The following is a 22336-nucleotide window of genomic DNA, read 5'->3' as shown; positions in this document are numbered from 1 at the left end:
AATAGGTGCGGCAAGGCAATAAAACACAAAAGGAATGTGTTTTAATGCAAGGAAACAGGAAAGAAACATCCCCCTTGCACGGCAAGGAAGAGGGAATGTCAAGGGAAGTGCACAGCAAGGCTTTTAAGAAATAGGTAAGTGTTTTATTTCCCTAAATCAATTCTAAGAATCAGGAATTAAGTTAAATCCCTTTAGAATAGGTAATTGAAATCAGGAATTAGGGGAAAAAGGCTAAGTCTTGCGGCACAAGGGAGGAAAAGAAAGGGAAAGTGCAAAACTTGCAGATTTTGGGAGAAAAGGAATGTATAGGTGCGGCTAAGACTTTTAAGACAAGGATTGGGACATAATCTTCCAGATTTTGGGAGAGAAAAGGAAGGTAACTCACGACACAATTTAGGACATGCTTCTAGAACATGTGATTTAGGCAACCAACATTATTTGGAAACTTGCACAATTGGAAACCTTTCAAGAATAGAAACTCCCCATAATGGAAATTGGTTTCCAATTCTTGATTCCTCCTTCTTCCTTCAATTCTAGGCTCATGATAGGAGCATATTTATACGACTTAGTTAGCTTGTTTTCTTGCATTTAATTAGCTAAACTATGTTAATTATAGTGTTTAAAGTTATTTTCGTGCAATTTAAGGTTTTAGTGTCAAAGTATGCAAAAAGAAGCAATTTGGAGCATTCTAGAGCATTTTTGGGCCAAGATTGGATAGTGCAAGCATGGAGGCATGAGGATGGACGAATTTGAAGGCTTGAATTCAGTTAGAGAGCTGCAAGGGGGCCTAAAAACCTTATTTCTAGAAGGCTTTATCTATTCATACCTTGTCTCCTAGCCGTCCTACATTGTCCTAGCCGTCCTACCTTGTCTCCTAGCCGTCCTACCTTGTCCTAGCCGTCCTACCTTGTCTCCTAGCCATCCTACCTTGTCTCCTCGCCGTCCTACCTTGTCTCCTAGCCGTCCTACCTTGTCTCCAACCTTTCCAAGCCCTATAAATAAGGCTTTGCAGCAAGGCACAAAGGGGGATCACTCATTCACCCAATTTTCGTCCATTCATCTAGCCACACCATTCTACACATCCTAAAATCCCAGAAACACAATTCCAGCCACTTTTACCACCTTTGCCGCAACCTTCCATCCAAGCAACCATTCATCCACCATAGCCGCACCTTCCCACCACCATAACCACCTTGTGCCGCCACCATTGAAGGAGAGGAGGAGTAGTGCCGTGCAGTCAAAAGGAAGGAAGAAACCTTGCACATGCAATCTGCAACTATTGGAGTGTTTGGAGTTCTTTCTTCTCTTGTTTCTGTTTTCATGTTTAATTTAACTTGTTATTCAATTATGTTAAACATGTGGAACTAATTTCTTTTTAGTTAGAGGCGAATTTGAAGGCATGGACATATGTTGGTTATGATTTGATTTACTCCAGTTATGAATTCATGAACTTTAGATGTGGTTTACTTTTCTGTTTTGATTAAGAACTTGTTTATGTATGTGGGTTGAGGGTCAACACTTAATTTGCATGCCTAAACTTGATGCTAGGATATAAGGGAATTTCACCTAATCGTTATGAACTTATATTCATGAGTAGTAAAAATCGCTAGTCACGATTGTGTTTAGTAAACCCTAGGCTGGATTAACATGCGTATTCCATAGTTATGAATGCCTAGTCGATGTTTATGATTTCCGTTGAACTTAATGATCTTTGTTGAATGTCTCTATCATGCGTATTCCATAGTTAGGGACTTTGATTAGGAATAATTTGGTTGTAATGCGTATCCCATTCAATCCAATGAATCTAGGGAAATATGAAAGTTAATTTAAGCGGACCTAATTAACTTGGAGCAATGTCATTCATCGTTTGTTGAAGTCATAACTGGGAATCAAATTATATGCATATGTTCATGTGTGGATAAGTGATGCGGAAATTAACTTAACACACAAATTAACCCTCTTTTGACAATTGTAGCATATAAATAAGTAGGGATCGTTCTTACACCGGGGATTAGGAGGGATTGCTAAACACTCTAAACTGACTCAAATAAATAAAACTAACCTTTAACACACTTAAACTCACTTAAAAAGACTCAAAATAAGCTAAAAACACTCAAAACTGCCTTAAAAACACAAACTGGGCAGTTTTGAGCCTAAACACAAACTTGGACGAAAATTGGTTCTAACTTGACCCAAAACTCTTAAAACACAATCTAAAACATATTTGGACCAATTAGACACTCTAAGACAAGTGGGGATTTGGTTTTGAACGAAAATCAAACAAACAAAACAAATATGTAAAAGAGGCAGATTTAGGCGAATTTGATAAAATTAAGTGGATGGTGAGATGGCTAGGAGGTTTTTCTCCACACATGGCATATTTGCATATAACACAATTTCTAGTTGCTTATTCAATGAATTTATGAACCCCAACACCCCAAGTTAATTAGGTACGCTTAAATTAACTCTAAGATTTCCCTTAGGCCATTGAATTGAATGGAGTTAGCGCATTGCAATCAAATTATTCCTTAAAAGTTTTCTATATGAAAGCGCATAAAAGAAAGACAATCAAAGATCATTAGGTTCTATGGAAATCATAGGTGTTGACGAGGCATTCGTAACTATGAAAGCGCATGATACTTATGCCAAGAATTTACTTATCATAATTGTGACCAACAATCTTAACTACTCATGAATATAAGTTCCCAACGATTAGGTGAAGTTCCCTCATACCCTAGCATCATGTTTATTGATGCGAGATTTATACGCACACAAATTAAACCCTCTTTTTGACAATTGTAGTATAAGTATAAGTAGGGATCGTTCTTAACCGGGGATTAGGAGGGATTGCAAATCACTTGGAAACTGACTCAAAAACGTAAAATAAAGTTTAAAACACTAAACTAAACTCAAAGAATGCAAAACTAAACACGTAAAGCACTAAAACAAACTAAAAGACTCAAAACAGCACCAAAACACTCAAACCTGCCTTAAAAACACTTTTTGGGCAGTTTTGAGCACCTTGAGTACTTTGGACGAATTTGGGAAATAAATTGAATCAAAACACTTATAAACACAAACTAAATGTATTTCTAACTAATCTAACACTTTAAAAGCAATGGGGGATTGGTTTTGACGAATTTAAACTAAATGCACAGATTCTAATTAAAACAGATTCTAAAAGCGAAATTGATGAAATAGAAAGATGAGAAACTAGTTAGAGGGTTCCTTATCCACACATGAACATAAGCATATAATTTGACTCCTAGTTATGACTTCAACAAACGATGAATGACAATGCTCCAAGTTAATTAGGTTCGCTTAAACTAACTTTCAGATTTCCCTAGATTCATTGGATTGAATGGAATACGCATTACAACCAAATTATTCCTAATCAAAGTCCCTAACCATGGAATACGCATGATAGAGACATTCAACAAAGATCATTAAGTTCAACGGAAATCATAAACATCGACTAGGCATTCATAACTATGGAATACGCATGTTAATCCAGCCTAGGGTTTACTAAACACAATCGTGACTAGCGATCTTTACTACTCATGAATATAAGTTCATAACGATTAGGTGAAATTCCCTTATATCCTAGCATCAAGTTTAGACATGCAAATTAAGTGTCGACCCTCAACCCACATACATAAACAAGTTCTTAATCAAAACAGAAAAGTAAACCACATCTAAAGTTCATGAATTCATAACTGGAGTAAATCAAATCATAACCAACATATGTCCATGGCTTCAAATTCGCCTCTAACTAAAAAGAAATTAGTTCCACATGTTTAACATAATTGAACAACAAGTTAAATTAAACATGAAAACAGAAACAAAAGAAAGAAAACACAAATTGATGGAAAGTTAGCTACGGGGTTCATCTCCACATATGTTATACTTGCATAATAAAATGATTTCCAATTGCGTTTCAATAAACCATTAATTCTCAATACTCCAAGTTAATTAGATCCGCTTAAATTAACTTTCAAATCTTCCTAACGTTATTGAATTGGATGATTGCATACGACAACCCAAAACATTCCCCACAAGTCCCCTACATGATTGCATAATAGATCATTACGCTCTATGAAAATTATAAGTGTTGACGAGGCATTCGTTACTATGGAATACGCATGAAACTTATGCCAAGAATTCGTTTAACGCGATTGTTTATAAGCAACCTCCACTACTTGTGAATATAAGTTTGTAACTATTAGGTGAAACTCACTTATATTCTAGCGTCATATTCATGCATGAAAATTAAGTGTGCACTCTCAATAAACATACATAAATAAGTTATCAATCAAACGGTTAATCAAATTGAATCCACAACTTATGAAACGCAATTAGAAGTAATCAAATCAAAATGCAAGCATAAACATATATTTCGAATTCCCCCCTAGCCTAGGGGGTTTTAGTTCCTCATGGTACAAAACAAAGAGAATCAAAGAAACACCTAAACATTCCAACAACTCAAACTTGAATTGTATGAACGTTTAGGCCCTCTTCTCTTCCATTCCTCATTCGTACAAAACAAAGAGTATTGAAATTAAACATTGAAATCAAAGAAACACCTAAACATTCCAACAACTCAAACTTGAATTGTATGAACGTTTAGGCACTCTTCTCTTCCTCTTCGTTGTAGCACAAGGTCTAAGGATAGTTTGATGGTGTGAATGGTTTGGGAAGTGGTGAAAATGGAAGGATGGTGTTTGGATTGTAAGGGAGGGCACGACACAAGGGAGTTTTGATGTCTACATTCTGAAATGGAAGAGAGAATTGAGGTGTTTGTGACTGAAATGTGTATGAATGAGAATGAATCAATTGTGGCTGCAATGAATGCTTATTTATAGGTGAAAGAGAGGGAACATGACAGCTAGGAACTTGGTGGAAATCTGAAATGGTGATGGGAGATGCATGTGGCTGATTTATGCATGTGATTAAAGAGTGAATGCATGTGCACGGTTTTGGTGTGGAGAAAGGGGTGAATGTGGCTGAAATGCAAGGGGGAATGATGATGAATGCATGTGCATTAAAGAGTGAATGCATGTGGCTGATTTGTGGTGCAATGATGAAGGAATAATCTGGAAATGCAAGGTGAATGTGCATGTGCTTTGAAATGGATTAAAGAGTGGGAGTGCATGATGATAAATGCATGTGGATTAAGTTGGAAATGCATGTGGAGTGGCTGATTAGAATCTAGGGTGCATGTGGGTTGGAAATGATGAAGGAAATGCATTTGAGTGACAGCTAGATATGTTGGTGAATGCATGTGGAATGGATGATTTCTTGGTGAGGGATGTGGAGTGGCTGGAATGATGAAAGAATAAAGGGTGCATGTGGGTTAATTAATTAAGTGTATGATATGATAAGTGAATGATAAGTATATGGTATGATAAGTGTATGATATGATAAGTGAATGATAAGTATATGATATGATAAGTGTATGATATGATAAGTGGTGAATGATAAGTGGTGAATGATATGTAGAAGTGGTGATGATAAGTGTATGATATGTGATTATGATAAATGATAAGTGGTGATGATAAGTAATGATATGTGGGAGTGTGGCTGAAATGAAGGAGTGGAATGTTGGAATGTTATGCACGGCTAAGGATATAGGAAAGGTTTAAATGTCCTAAAACTAAAGGGAACAAGGTTCCAACACTTTGGTCTTCAATTAGGTCTTCAATTTCGTCCAACACTTTGGCTCCAAGCATAAGCTATCCATCCTTAGCCCAAAAGTGCTCCAAAAGTCTCCAAAATGCATCTTTTTTGCTCCTTTAGCCCTTTGGACCTACAAACACACGAAAATAGCTTAAAGTACTAAAATTACTAAGTACTAGCAACATAAATGCAAGAAAACAAGCAAACTAAGGCCCATAAATATGCTCCTATCATTTATGCATGCAAATTAAGCGTGCACTCTCAATTCATATACATAAGCAAGTTTTAATTAAAACAGATAAGCAAATTGAATTCATCATTCATGAAATCACAACTAAAAGTAATCAAATCATCATGCAAATATAACCATGGTTTCGAAATTCCCCCCTAGCCAAAGGGGGGATTAGTTCCTCATTCTTGCACAACAAAAAGTATTGAATTTAAACATTGAAATCATAAGAAAGATTACACCTATACGTTCAGCAATTCCAAGATGGATTTGATGCACAGATTGGCTCCTCTTCCTCCTCCTTGTTGCGGCACAAAGTGAGGGTGATGGAATTGGGGGTTTTGGATGGTGTTTTCTAGTTTGGAGGGATGGAGGATGGTTGATTATGGTGGGGAAGGGTGCGGCAGAGGTGTATGGATGTGGAGGGAGGTCTATGGAGGTCAAGAATGGAGAATGGAGGTGCGGCACAAGGGTTTTCTGTCTAGCATAAGGGGTCTACGAATTTTTGGCTGAAATTATGTTTATATAGTCCTAGGGTTAAGTAGATTATGGTTAGACTTAACAGGTTTGGTGAATTAGGGCCCTAGAATTCGGCCATGGTGATTCAAATCCACTTAGGAGAAGGTTTTGGGCCACATATTTTTATAAACTGATTTGTATACCCAAATCCACAAGGATTAGGCCTTGGAATTCAGAATCCCAAAGGGATTGGGCCTAGGAAGGTGCGGCTGATTTAGGGGAGAGGGTAGCTTGGCTTGCAAGGCAAGGTAAAGCCTTCTAGAAAGGTTTGGGCGCCACTTTTCTAGGGTTTCTAGAAAGAATAGGTTTTGTGGCAGATTTGGGCCTTCTAGACTAGGGTGCTTCTAGAAATAGGTTCTAGAATGATCCATTTAGGTCATGCAATTAGGAGTAAGACATGATAAGGTTTGGATAGGATAAGATGAGATAAGGTTTGGATAATGTTTTGGATAATTGGATAATGTTGGATAAGGTTGGATAATGTTTTGGATAATGTTTCCTCTTTTCTTGCACTTTCCTTATCCACTTTGTCCTTAGCTTAGTTCCTTCCTCTTCTTATCACATTTCCAACTTCTTGAAGTCCAAATTCGTCCATCCATGTTAGCCCACATTCAAGCTCACCACCTAGTGTCCAAAATAGCTCCAAAATGCACCAAAATGCACTTTCTTGATACTTTAACCCATAGGACCTACAAACACATGAAATTGAGTTGTAATACGACATTAACTAAGAAATAATAGCACAAATGGACAAGAATAAGCTAGTTAAGTCGCCTAAATATGCTCCTATCAAATTCCCCCACACTTATCTTTTGCTAGTCCTCGAGCAAAACAAATAAACAAAAGAAACAAAACATAAATCTAAACCTTCCAACGTTCGCCTCAGGGATTTCCAATGAAACATAACATGTCAAAGATCACCACTCACATAGATTTAAGCAATGCTTACCCTCAAGCATACTTAATCATAGTCACCATTCACTAGCTCGCATTTAATCAATTAAAACAACATTTTGAATGTAGTAACATGCCTTAGAGAATTCCCTCAATTCCTTACTAGGTGTACTCTCAATTTTCACACAGATTTTCTAACTACACTCCCTACGCTAGGTATATGTGAGAAGATTGATGTAAACATGTAGACGAACACTCACATATGTTATAACAAGGAAAGCACTTTCTGGAATTATTAACATGTATATATATGATCTCATGAATGGAATGCTACCACTTAGATGCGAGAACCAGGGATACCATATGGTCAAACCCACTTTAAACTCCACATATTGAAACACATAGCAATCAAGATAGAAGTCAAGGGGTTGTAACGAGGCTAGGGTATTGGCTAACAACGAAAGGTAAAGGATAACAAACATTCTTAAAGCAATAGTGAGCAAGGTATTGAATTAGGCACTTAGAATTCCCTTTAGAACGCGCAAGTCAACTTTGATCACCCAAGGGGGAAGTCACACAAAAATTAGGGCCATATTCAACTTTTTGGACCCTTTCTTCAACAATCTCACTTGTGAGTTCATTCTCACTTATTTTCATTCCTTTTCTTCCTTTTCTTCTTCTTTTTCTTCTTTTTCACAAAATTTTTTTTTTCTTTTCGTTTTTTTTTTCTTTCTTTTTCTTGTGCCCCTTTTAAGACTTTGGCACACCCACACTCACCAAATCCCTTCCCCCACACTTGTTTTCTGCACAAATGTCACTCAATAGGAATTCCTTCTAAGTTATGCTCCACTATACTTTAAGAACACAAGGGTGGATTCGGCTATTTGGCTATGGTGGTGACTACTACACAACTTCATCTTGTTATTTGTTATGCTAATCAATTTCATGCTTTGAATGAAACGAGTATGAGTTCTAGTATTTGGAACTATAGTGATGAAGCGCATTCTAAGTAGCAACCAAGCAAAGAATAATGAGATCATGCAACGACTTTAGAGAACAAGAATGCACAGATTAATAACTCTCCAAATAACCGTTTAGGCTCAAGTCTCTCAGGGATGTAGCGTTTGTTTGAGTTCCTTCCTTCAAGCATGTTACAAAAACTGATTTTATCTTTTGTGATTACATGTGAATTCGTAAACTATAACTACAACCAAGCGTAAACCAAAGAGCAATTCACACGTCCATCATTGTTTGTAACTTTCTTTAACAGTCATGCATTAAAAACCAAATCCTCATCATTGTGTTGGAAGGTACCCTAAGACACACAAACACACAAAAACAACTCTTTTTGGCTTTTTCAAAACACTTTTTTCGATTTTTTTTCAAATTTTCGGATTTTTACTTCAACACACACCAAAACAGCTTAAAACGCACTAAAAACACTTAAAAACAGTGAGAACAACATTGGAAGTGATAGGTGATAGAATCCCATGAATTTTTGCATAAAAGCACATGTTTACCCCTCCACACTTAAATCAAACATTGTCCTCAATGTTTCACACAAAAACTCACATAAAAGCAAACAAATAACAAGCAACTACGCATGAAAAAATAAATAGCAAGGAGAAGGGTTTAGAAACGCAAATCTGGGTTTGGAGTGGAAGTTCCATCTTCTCCTTGTCGAACACATGGGTTGCCTCCCAAGAAGCACTTGCTTTAACGTCTTCCAGCCGGACGAATACGCCATGCTAAGCTTCACTAGTAGTACCCACGGCATGGAGGGGTACATGATGAAGGGAAATCTATGAGATTCATGTGGGATTTCTAGTGACTAGCATGCATATACAATTCAAAATTTATATACGAAAGCAACGGAAGCGTGTCATACATTTTATCAAAGCTATAGTCATGCAAATCCCCTTCAAGATGCATAGGTTTATATAAGATGCATCAAAACAAAATTTATAAGAAGAACAAACTAGAGGTTTAGTTTTATACCTCTTGATCTAGATCTTAGACCAAGGATGGACCACCTCCAAGATCTTTGCTCCTCAAACTCCTTGAGCCTAGCCTCCCTCCTTGCTTCCTCCACTTTGTATAGTAAGTGCTCCTAGGTTCTCTTCAAGTTTCCAAAGATATGAAAACCTCTAAAGATCCTCACCCACTTTGTAATGAGAAAGATGAAGGAATAACCAAAAGGGTGTATAGATGATTAGTTAAATCACCCCCTTGGTGGCCGGCCCTTTGTGTTCAAGAGAGAGAGCTTTCCTTTTTCTCTTTTGTTGTTTTAGAACACATCAAAACCCTAATGAATCTTTCACTATAATGTTCCTTTTATTACACAAAGAAACAAGTCAACAATTGACCTTCTCTCTCCCTCTCTTTGGCCGGCCATATGTGTTTGGTTTGGGCTTTGGGCTTTTAATTATTTCAAGTCATCCAATGCTTGAATAAAAGCCCAATGGGTTTTGGCCCAATGGGCCTAATTAAACCCGAACGTTTCTATAAGCCCAAAACGATCTTTATCGCTTTTATGATTTCTTTAGACTTTCTAAATTAATCAAAACACTTAATTAATCCAATTAATTTATTTCCATCATGCATTAGTTACTCACTACAAGAGTGTATTGGTGAACAATCTTTTAGGTTCTAATTAGCAAGGCAGTGAAGTGATTGGCACCAATCCAATTGATTATATTTAATCCATACACTTAGTGAATTAAAACTTACTTTTAATTCACCTTCTTCTTTGATGACTACATTTAATCATCTAGAAGAACTCACAAGCCATGAGTGACATCTAAACATATATCATGGCTACCCAAGCTAATGTAGAAGTTTATTCGGAGAACCTATTCAGTTGGAATTACAATGTAATTCGATCCTTCTCTAAAACAATACTCTCAATCACATCACTAGGGTATGGATTTATAATGTCAAACCCCTAATGTGATTATTCCTTCTTATACGATTCAATTGAGACGTATAGGAACGTTTTCCTTTATTACGCTCGATACTTCGGCCGAAGATTCCCGAATCATATCTTAGAGTATTCATCCTTTCTTATCGAGGATTAGAGATTCCTTGTTGCACATTCACTTGCCTTCATGGCTAAGTGGCTTAACCCCAACGATGCCTTGGACACTCGCGTATGGAATGACTTCAACATAATCAAAGATTAAGTACTTAACCACAAGACAACGACGATGCCTCAGGTCAAAGGATTACTTACATTATTCCAACCATTAGAGTTACTTGCTTGACATGTGAGTAGACCTCCATGCAAGTACTCTCGTTTGATTGTGTTCAGTGAACTCATTCCCTTAATGAGCACCTACATGCTTGTCTTAGTGTCGCTACACGAATGGGATGAGACTTTCCATCCTTCGAATTGAAGCAGACATAGTATGTACCGGTCTATGGATTGTCAGTATCCCTCCGACAATCCTTATGACCAAGAACCTTTTTGGACATGATGGTTATGAGAAGAAGGTCTCTGTAATCTAACATCATTAGGTTACTTCTTCCATCGATCCATTGTCCATGGATTCACTATTTAGGACATATTTTGTTCATTGAGATAGTCCTAATTAGTATCTTTGCCTTCCGATGTATAAGAGTCATATATACATCAATTTATTGTCCTGAAAGGTTTCTTCCAAAGATTGACTTTCAGGGCATATTTCCAACAATCTCCCACTTGCACTAAAGTCAATCACTAGTGTATCTTATACATGCTAGTTGAGTGAGCTTATGCTCGTAGGTGAACTTGGTTATGTATTAATCACCTTTTAATTTAAAAGGGATTTACTTATCAAATGTTTCTAAAACATTTTGATGATGTCTCTTTCTTGTGTTCGAATACTTTGATGAGACCTTGATTCCATGGCTTGAGCTATCGCCCCATTATGTCGTAGTATCCTACTAACGACCTTATGGTTTGGATTCAATCATTGGTTCTAAAAGAACCCCTTCCTTTCAAAACACCTTTTGAAGCAGTTTCTAAAACAATATATCGACATATATTTTGTTTGTATACTTTATACAAACTTTGCTCCAACCTTGAGACCATTGTAGTACGATACTAACAATACATTCATATGATTAGTTCTTCATCCATTATGAAGTTCCATTTAAAATGGGTTATTTTCACTTTGGTTCGTAACCTAAGTGAATGCACGCTTCCAAAGTCCCACTCTGATGTTCCTTTCTTAAAGGCAATAATACTCTATCAGTTGCTTTGGTTCTGATCCTGGGATATAGTAATATCTTAAAGTGATAACCCATGGTTTTTCACTTTTGGATATCTACTCACAAGTCCATACATGTGTCCCTTTTTGTGATTTTATGACACATTCATTATAGGGGTTATGAAAGTGATTTTCTATCATATATTAAATCTTCAACATTTGAGATTTAATTTCCCCATATAACTTCCTTGAGATAGCCTTTGTTATATCAATAAGTCCAATTCAAGTCTATACTTAAAATTAACCGTGTCATGTCTTGTCATTTTTCGAGTAACATCTAGGTTTGATCAAGTCTATCAAATAGACTTCATTCATATCTTGTTGCTCAAATTATGACATCACTCCCATTGGGCTTGTTGTAACTTAGCATTCATTCAAAACTTAACACTTAAATTTTTCTTGATTTGAATGCATATTGCTCCCACTAACTTGTTTTGGATCTATTGACAATCATTGAGATCCATTAGCTTATTAATGACGTCTCAACAATTTTGAGACTATCAACAATACTAGCTAACACAAGTTATTTAAATGAATCATTTAAATGGTGTCATACACCATTCTTCAAGTTTTAGTCATACTAAGACTTTAATGTAGTCATATAAGAATTATCCAAGTCTTTAGAGAAAGCAAGGCTTCTACTAAGGATATAGAAACTCAACCATTCCTTCTAGGTGGTTGATATAATTCTTTATCAAAAAACTACATGGAGCGTTATAGTTACATAAGGTGACGAATTCGGATTGTCTTGTTGTTAAACTATATGTTGTGACTCATTTTGAAACTATTCCCTTTTGTTTCATCAACTTGTCCATATGCTTTGTAATTTAGCTTGTTCTCATAAAAGAGAATGATGGACAACTCCCAACATATAACCATTTTATGCTAGGTTGACGAAACCTACATTCAAAGACTATTCTTTAGAATGTTACACAACATAGAATATTAATGTTTTGTAGAGCTTGAGTCTTTTAACAATTAAAATTATAAACTCTCAATAATAGTCAAGTACTATTATTATTTAGACAACTATAAACCAATCATATTCAAGTTTATATCCAATTTCTCACCTCCCACTATTTCTCATGACTTTAATGAGAAATCATTTCATACATTCAAAAATTGTATAAACGTGGAGTATACGGGTTGAGGACATTGTGTAGTAGCTTTAAAACCTTTCAAGCTCATTTGTTTCACTCTTCACTAAGTTGATGTCTTGTTATTAAGTGACTAAAACCTTTAAACATTTTATTGATTTAGACACTTAAATTTTTGGTTTAAACACACTTGACATTTTAAAACAATTTTAAGAATGTCCAATTAATTGTTCAAAACTACTAATTGAATCAAGAGTGATCTTGATTATTGTGGTTTAAGTGATAACCATATAAGAAACGTTTTTCTTATTTCTAATATCATTATTATCATGTATCTCATCTAGGATACAACAAGACAATCTTCAATTCATAACATTACTTTAAGGAAATATTTTAGAAGGCATTCGTCACATTACATTAATATGATAACACAAACATTCACAATGTTTAACTTAAAAGGAATTATCTCTAAACATTTAGAGACTTATTTAAGTACCTTCAAACATTTAGGCATTAATAGTGGTCTTCCATCATATGAAGCCACATAATAAGTTCTTAACACAATAAGAAAGTTTAAAGACAATCTTTAAATGCCTAAACAAACTTCCCAAGTAGTAAGCAAAAACATGGTGACCGAACCCTTCTCCACTCTTTTATTTGCTTGTTCCTCTTCTACTTAGCTCCTCCACCTATATACAATTATATAAGTGATTAGCACTTTATATCAAATATAAATATTTAGAAGATCTAACAATTAGAATTGAAGATAAGAACATAAACCATACCTTGTGGCTTGTCCTTAAGAGTTGCAAGGTATAACCTGCAATTCCTCTTCCAATGTCCCTCCTTTCCACAATGGTGGCAAGCCCCCTTGGGCTCCATTGCCTTCTTTTTCTTCACTCCCCCTTTCGGCTTAAGAGTGGGTGACTTCTTCTCCTTCCCTTTGCCTTTGCGTTGCGGCTTAGACTTGGAAGAGGATGGCTTGTTGTAGGCTACTGCAGAAGTCCCTACAACGTTCTCTTTCATCATAGTTTTCTCAGCAGTTACTAACATGTTTAGTAACTCAGAGAGAGTATGATCCATCTTATTCATGTTGTAGTTCATTACGAACTGCGAAAATGAATCAGGAAGAGAAGCCAATATAAAGTCCTGGGCCAATTCCCCGTCAAGTGGAGTACCTAGGTTCTCCAGTTGTTCTATGAATCCTATCATCTTCAGTACATGTTGATGCACTGGAGCCCCTTTGACCATCTTGGTCTTCACAAGTTCACAAACAGTGTTAAAGCGACGGTTGCGCGTCCCTTCACCATATAACTCCGTAAGATGGAGTATTATGGAAAATGCACTGTCCATGCCCTCGTGCTGTCTCTGTAGCTCCTCATTCATGGAAGCCAACAGATAGCACTTGGCTTGTGTATCATCCTCAACGTGCTTGTCATACTTAGCACGTTCATCCTCTGTGGCCTCAGGGCCAAGAGGTATGTCAGGAAGAGGCTTGTCAAGTACGTAAATGATCTTCTCCAATGTTAGGAGAATCTTGACATTACGATACCAGGTTGGGAAATTATGCCCCTCTAGGCAATGTTTGTCGAGTATTTTCGCGAACGTGCTTCCAACCATATCTAAATACATAAACAATAAAATAAATTAGTTTGATTGTTGATTAAGTCACACGATTCTGGTCTTTAAACCGAATGACACCACCCACCATTTTTGGCAAATTCCATATCCCTCAATAGAATCCGAGAGTTACGTTGAACTCTTAGCGGGGTATGGGAGACTCACCATTACCAAGCCCACCTCAGAATTATATCATGTTGGTTAGCAAAAATAATGATGAGAGAATAACACTTTATTCATTTACAACTCTTGTAATTACCCATCTAGTTTGGCCTCTAGAGAATGAATGCCTCAGAATTATATCATGTTGGCACCATTGCACTTAGTTAAGTTATTCCCACCATGCTTAGTTTATGTAGAGGTTCAAGCACAACCTCAGAATTATATCATGTTGGTCATACTCGTTGTCTACACTCACCTCATCATATGTTTATGGACTCCTCCTGGATGTAAGCCCATACTTTGTACTTCCCCATTATAGGGTGAAGCCGGTGCATGAGTCACAAACGATTGGAGCCCACCACGGTGGAAGGCCTACGAAGAAATGTTCAAAACATCTCTCGTTTATCAACTTAATATTCTTTGTTGGTTGAGGGATTTTAAGGTCTCATCAATTTTATTTATTTAAACATATTCAAATAAATTGTCCTATTACAACTACTAGTCCAAAGTTAATGAAATTAGTAGCATATGATATCCCCACTATTCGTTTTCATAAAACAAATCAATATCAAAACATTTTTCAAAATATTGGAGATATATATAACTACTAATTGAAATCATTATAGTTTAGTAGCGTATGATACTCCCACTATTTGTTTTGAGAAAAACAAATCAATATCAAAAACAATTTTTTTTTAAATATTGGAAGTAACTACTACTACTACGGTTTTTGCAATCCTTTGAAATTGGACTTTATAGTTATCTTAGGCTCTTGGATGACCATGAACTTATTGGGTTATTGCAACAACGAGCCAACATTGTTGAATAAGATCTCGGGGAGGTTGTGTCATTTTAATTACGTGCTTTTCAATTCAATTAAAACATTTTTGATTGAGCCATTAGAAATGAAAGACAATGATTCATTGCTAATTAGGGCGTTGGACCCATTTAATCTTTTTATCTCATGTCAAAACCCTCTTTTAAATATGTCTCCTTACCAATAGTTAAAGAAACTCTAGTCTAGTACTAGAGGGAATCAACTAACTAAAAGAGATTAAGAAGTAATAAGAATTACAAACCGATTTGTACAAATTCCTACAAATTACACATACTAAGAGGGAGAGATAGATTAATGTCGAAACGTGACAAGGTCCAATTGAAACAGTAATTAAAACACATTCCCAAGGTTCAAACAATTTGATTTTAGCGCCTTATCTCATAGCTCAATTATCGTTTAAGGCATAAGTCCATAGTCACCCATTTTCTAACTACTTAATCATATTAAATAATCAAATGGAATGCAACATATAAACAATTAGATTTAGTGCATATGAGCATAATTCAATGATGAGTTTAAACATTAAACAAAATTAAAATCAAACATTTCAATTTTTAAATAGTAGGGGTCTAAATGCAAATATGAAAAAGTTAGGGGTCAAACCATAAATACTAAAAGTAATACCAAACTTTTCATGATTACAAAAGGACCCTCAAGTGGGAAAACCACTTGAGTTGGCCGGCCAAATGAAGGGGGAAATGGGTAGGTCTCACCCACCTTGCATTATTTCAACATAAAGAAGAAAAAGAATTCAAATTATGCTTGCACTTGATTTTGCTTTAAGAAAATTAGGGAAAAAGTTTTAAAATATCCTAAAGAAGTCTAGGATAAAAAAAAAAAACTTTTGTAATAAATATTGATGATAAGAATATCATCCAAATCCATAAAACAATTTATGAACTTAAATAAAACTATTTTCAAAAAACAAAACCATGAACACCAAGAACATAATCAAGAACTTCAAGAACACATTTTTCTAGCTTCAAAGTGTGTGTGTGAGGTTCAAAACAAAACACAAACACATAGCCAAAAAATCCCCTTTTTGCCGTGCCCTCCCTATGATTCAAAACCCCAAAAAATTGTTCTAAACTCACTCTTCATTCATGCATCCAAAACACCTTTTGCATACATATCTTTTCAACTATTGATTCACAATTTTTCAACATTTGAAAAACAAAAGATAAACATACTTTGAATGAAGAACTAATATGTCAAACATAAAATTAATACCCATATGCATAAAATCCAAAAGGACACATCAAATATAAACCTTTGGCTCTGATACCAATTGAAGGGAAATCTATGAGATTCATGTGGGATTTCTAGTGACTAGCATGCATATACAATTCAAAATTTATATACGAAAGCAACGGAAGCGTGTCATACATTTTATCAAAGCTATAGTCATGCAAATCCCCTTCAAGATGCATAGGTTTATATAAGATGCATCAAAACAAAATTTATAAGAAGAACAAACTAGAGGTTTAGTTTTATACCTCTTGATCTAGATCTTAGACCAAGGATGGACCACCTCCAAGATCTTTGCTCCTCAAACTCCTTGAGCCTAGCCTCCCTCCTTGCTTCCTCCACTTTGTATAGTAAGTGCTCCTAGGTTCTCTTCAAGTTTCCAAAGATATGAAAACCTCTAAAGATCCTCACCCACTTTGTAATGAGAAAGATGAAGGAATAACCAAAAGGGTGTATAGATGATTAGTTAAATCACCCCCTTGGTGGCCGGCCCTTTGTGTTCAAGAGAGAGAGCTTTCTTTTTTCTCTTTTGTTGTTTTAGAACACATCAAAACCCTAATGAATCTTTCACTATAATGTTCCTTTTATTACACAAAGAAACAAGTCAACAATTGACCTTCTCTCTCCCTCTCTTTGGCCGGCCATATGTGTTTGGTTTGGGCTTTGGGCTTTTAATTATTTCAAGTCATCCAATGCTTGAATAAAAGCCCAATGGGTTTTGGCCCAATGGGCCTAATTAAACCCGAACGTTTCTATAAGCCCAAAACGATCTTTATCGCTTTTATGATTTCTTTAGACTTTCTAAATTAATCAAAACACTTAATTAATCCAATTAATTTATTTCCATCATGCATTAGTTACTCACTACAAGAGTGTATTGGTGAACAATCTTTTAGGTTCTAATTAGCAAGGCAGTGAAGTGATTGGCACCAATCCAATTGATTATATTTAATCCATACACTTAGTGAATTAAAACTTACTTTTAATTCACCTTCTTCTTTGATGACTACATTTAATCATCTAGAAGAACTCACAAGCCATGAGTGACATCTAAACATATATCATGGCTACCCAAGCTAATGTAGAAGTTTATTCGGAGAACCTATTCAGTTGGAATTACAATGTAATTCGATCCTTCTCTAAAACAATACTCTCAATCACATCACTAGGGTATGGATTTATAATGTCAAACCCCTAATGTGATTATTCCTTCTTATACGATTCAATTGAGACGTATAGGAACGTTTTCCTTTATTACGCTCGATACTTCGGCCGAAGATTCCCGAATCATATCTTAGAGTATTCATCCTTTCTTATCGAGGATTAGAGATTCCTTGTTGCACATTCACTTGCCTTCATGGCTAAGTGGCTTAACCCCAACGATGCCTTGGACACTCGCGTATGGAATGACTTCAACATAATCAAAGATTAAGTACTTAACCACAAGACAACGACGATGCCTCAGGTCAAAGGATTACTTACATTATTCCAACCATTAGAGTTACTTGCTTGACATGTGAGTAGACCTCCATGCAAGTACTCTCGTTTGATTGTGTTCAGTGAACTCATTCCCTTAATGAGCACCTACATGCTTGTCTTAGTGTCGCTACACGAATGGGATGAGACTTTCCATCCTTCGAATTGAAGCAGACATAGTATGTACCGGTCTATGGATTGTCAGTATCCCTCCGACAATCCTTATGACCAAGAACCTTTTTGGACATGATGGTTATGAGAAGAAGGTCTCTGTAATCTAACATCATTAGGTTACTTCTTCCATCGATCCATTGTCCATGGATTCACTATTTAGGACATATTTTGTTCATTGAGATAGTCCTAATTAGTATCTTTGCCTTCCGATGTATAAGAGTCATATATACATCAATTTATTGTCCTGAAAGGTTTCTTCCAAAGATTGACTTTCAGGGCATATTTCCAACACATGATCCACCACATGCTCCTCGAAGTTCTCGTAGTAGGGCTTTAATCGATGGCCATTCACCTTGAACTCTTGTCCTGTTTTCAAGCTTTGAACTTGGACTGCACCATAAGGAAAGACATTAGTAATAACAAAAGGGCCAACCCACTTAGAACGCAACTTACCAGGAAACAAGCGAAGGCGGGAATTAAAGAGTAGCACTTTCTGCCCAATGGAGAATGATTTGCCTCGAATCATCTTATCATGGAAAGCCTTGGTCTTCTCCTTGTAAAGTCGAGCATTTTCATACGCCTCGTTCCTAATCTCTTCTAATTCATTCAATTGGAGCTTCCTATGAATTCCAGCGGCATCAATGTCCATGTTGAATGTCTTGATGGCCCAATGCGCCTTGTGCTCCAATTCCACGGGAAGATGGCATGGTTTGCCATAAATGAGCCGAAATGGGGACATGCCCAAGGGGGTCTTATATGCCGTGCGATATGCCCACAACGCATCCTCCAACCGTACACTCCAATCCTTCCTTGTAGGGCCCACGGTTTTTTCTAGAATTTGCTTAATCTCCCTATTTGAAACCTCGGCTTGCCCATTGGTCTGAGGATGATAAGGTGTGGAAACCTTATACGTGACATTGTACTTCTTGAGCAAAGCCTCAATGGTTCGATTGCAAAAGTGAGACCCTCCATCACTTATGATCACACGTGGCATTCCAAACCTTGCAAATAGGTTAGTTCTAATGAAATCTGCAACCACTCGAGAATCATTAGTTCGGGTGGCTTTTGCTTCCACCCATTTCGACACATAATCCACAACAAGTAAGATATAAAGGAAACCATGTGAGGAAGGAAAAGGACCCATAAAATCAATGCCCCAAACATCAAAAATTTCAACAGGAAGTATGACATTTTGCGGCATTTGATCCTTTGCACTAATGTTACCCATTCTTTGGCAACGATCACAAGACATACAAAAGTTTCTAGCATCCTTAAATAAAGTTGGCCAATAGAATCCACATTCTAAAACCTTAAGGGATGTGCGTTGTGTCCCAAAGTGTCCCCCACATGCATAAGTGTGATAAAATGTTAAAATAGAATTGAATTCCATGTCATGCACACACTTACGTATAATCTGATCCGAGCAATATTTCCACAAGTATGGATCATCCCAAACATAAAACCTAGCATCTTTTTTCAATTTATCACGTTGGTTTCTATTTAAAGTGTTAGGAACTTGTTTAGTAACCAAATAATTTACCAAATCCGCATACCAAGGCTCACTTACCTTAATGGATAGCAATTGCTCGTCGGGGAAAGTTTCTACAATAGGGTACGGCTCCTCCTCATGTATCATGCGGCTTAGGTGGTCAGCCACCACATTTTCACTTCCCTTTTTGTCCCTGATCTCGATGTCAAACTCTTGAAGAAGTAGCATCCATCGAATTAGCCGTGGTTTAGCTTCCTTCTTCGTGAACAAGTACTTTAAAGCTGCATGATCAGTGAAAATAATGACCTTAGTACCAAGTAAATATGATCAAAATTTATCTAAAGCAAAGACAATGGCAAGAAGTTCTTTTTCAGTAGTTGAATAGTTCAATTGAGCGTCATTCAATGTCCGAGATGCGAAGTAGATAACATGCGGCTTCTTGTCCTTCCTTTGGCCTAAAACAGCCCCTAACGCATAGTCAGATGCATCACACATTAGCTCGAACGGAAGACTCCAATCTGGTGGCACAATGATGGGTGCCGTGGTTAGCATGTCCTTGAGGAGTTGGAAAGCTGCCGTGCATTCCTTGGTGAAGTCGAAAGGTGCATCTTTTTGTAGGAGGCGGCATAAAGGTTGGGAGATCTTTGAGAAATCCTTGATGAACCTCCTATAAAAACCTGCATGTCCAAGGAACGAACGAACCTCTCTAACCGAAGTAGGAGAGGGTAAGTGACGCACAAGATCTATTTTTGACTTATCTACCTCAATACCTTTTTCAGAAATAATATGACCTAAAACTATGCCTTGTTTAACCATGAAATGACATTTCTCCCAATTTAACACAAGGTTAGTTTCAATGCATCGTTTTAAAATCAAACTAAGATTATTCAAACAACCATCAAATGAATCACCAAAAACGCTAAAATCATCCATAAAAACTTCAATAATTTTCTCAACATAATCTGAAAATATGCTCATCATGCATCTTTGAAATGTGGCAGGTGCATTACATAAACCAAATGGCATACGACGATAAGCAAATGTACCAAAAGGGCATGTGAAAGTGGTTTTTTCTTGATCTTCTGGAGCTATCACAATTTGATTATAACCTGAATACCCATCAAGAAAACAATAAAACGCATAACCCGCTAACCTTTCAAGCATTTGATCAATGAATGGCAAGGGAAAATGATCTTTCCTTGTCGTGGCATTAAGCTTCCTATAGTCAATACAAACCCTCCAACCTGTTTGGATTCGCATAGAAACAAGCTCATTTTCGGCATTTGTCACCACAGTTACTCCGGATTTCTTTGGAACACATTACACCGGAGACACCCACCGACTGTCTGAAATTGGATAGATCACTCCACAATCCAAGAGCTTGATTATCTCCTTCTTCACAACTTCCATCATTAGAGGGTTGAGTCGGCATTGAGCCTCTCGAGATGCTTTGGACCCCTCCTCCAAAAGTATACGATGCATGCACGTGGTCGGGCTTATTCCCTTGATGTCGGCCAACGTCCAACCAATCGCAGTTTTGTACTCCTTTAACACCCTCACTAACTTACCTTCTTCTTGTGCCGTGAGTGAGGAGGATATGATGACGGGCAAGGTCTCTTGGTCTCCCAAGAAAACATACTTCAAATGGCTTGGCAATGGTTTAAGTTCAAGGGAAGGTGGCTGCACAACTGAAGGAATGGGCTTATTAGTCGAAATTGGAATTGAAATTAGGTCCGAAGACTTACCAGATTGTAGTGGCAATGACTCAAGGGCAGCCACTATCTCAACCATGTCAACACTAGGGGGCACGGCATGGTGCTCACCATGCATGCCGTGGGTATGCAATTGCCCTACTTCCTTGTCTTTGAGTTCCATTCCTCTTTTAATGACCAATTTAAGTGCATCTTCGTTCAATTGTTCAAAATGGTCCTGCGCCAACGAATCAATTACATCAATAGCAAAACATGAATGATCATCAAGAGGGTACTTAATAGATTCAGAAAGATTGAAATTAATAACTTCCCCATCAAATTCCATTGTCAAAGTCCCATTAAACACATCAATCTTCGTGCGGGCTGTTTTCATAAATGGGCGGCCAAGAAGAATTGGCATGACGGGGCATGGTTTGATTCTTCCATTTCCAACACGTAGAAATCCGCCGGAAAGATTAGATGATTAACTTGCACTAAAACATCTTCCAAAACACCCTTTGGATAGGCATTAGATGTATCGGCCAATTGAATAATCACACCATCATTTTTTAACTCACCTAGGTTCATAGATGCATAAATGGAGTAAGGCATAACATTAATAGATGCACCTAAGTCTAGCATAGCATGTTCAAATCGATTATTGCCAATAACACAAGGAATTGTAAAACTACCCGGATCTTTGCATTTAGGGGGCAATTTACGTTGCAAGATAGCTGAGACATTCTCACTTACCTTTACAACCTCTTTGTTTGAAATTCTCTTCCTAGTAGTACAAAGTTCTTTTAAAAACTTAGCATACCTCGGAACTTGCTTAATTGCATCCAAAAGTGGTATATTAACTTGTACTTTTCTAAACGTCTCTAAAATGTCCTGTTCAGCCTCCGCCTTCTTTGTTTACATGAATCTACGAGGAAATGGTACATTTGGAGGAATAACATTAGAAATAACCGAA

The 22336-nt window shown here is 36.8% G+C and overlaps 2 protein-coding genes across 2 annotated transcripts; both read right to left on the bottom strand.

Annotated features, from left to right (window-relative positions):
* Positions 1 to 13337: 13337 nt before the first annotated feature.
* On the bottom strand, positions 13338 to 14285 carry LOC137737268 (uncharacterized). The gene is made up of 2 exons (XM_068476698.1): positions 13451 to 14285; positions 13338 to 13354 (listed from the first exon to the last, which is right to left on the bottom strand). The coding sequence occupies exons 1-2, from the start codon at positions 14283 to 14285 to the stop codon at positions 13338 to 13340; spliced, it is 852 nt and encodes a 283-aa protein (XP_068332799.1).
* Positions 14286 to 18403: 4118 nt separating this feature from the next.
* Positions 18404 to 21784, bottom strand: LOC137737265 (uncharacterized). Its single transcript, XM_068476696.1, has 5 exons — positions 21241 to 21784; positions 20535 to 20820; positions 19911 to 19964; positions 18925 to 19535; positions 18404 to 18573 (listed from the first exon to the last, which is right to left on the bottom strand). The coding sequence occupies exons 1-5, from the start codon at positions 21782 to 21784 to the stop codon at positions 18404 to 18406; spliced, it is 1665 nt and encodes a 554-aa protein (XP_068332797.1).
* Between the last annotated feature and the right edge of the window lie 552 nt (positions 21785 to 22336).

The sequence above is a fragment of the Pyrus communis genome, chromosome 6 (genome assembly GCF_963583255.1).
Source record: "Pyrus communis chromosome 6, drPyrComm1.1, whole genome shotgun sequence".
NCBI lineage: Eukaryota > Viridiplantae > Streptophyta > Magnoliopsida > Rosales > Rosaceae > Pyrus > Pyrus communis.
Note: the sequence above shows the minus strand (reverse complement) of the source record. Positions and strands in the feature narration are given on the sequence as shown.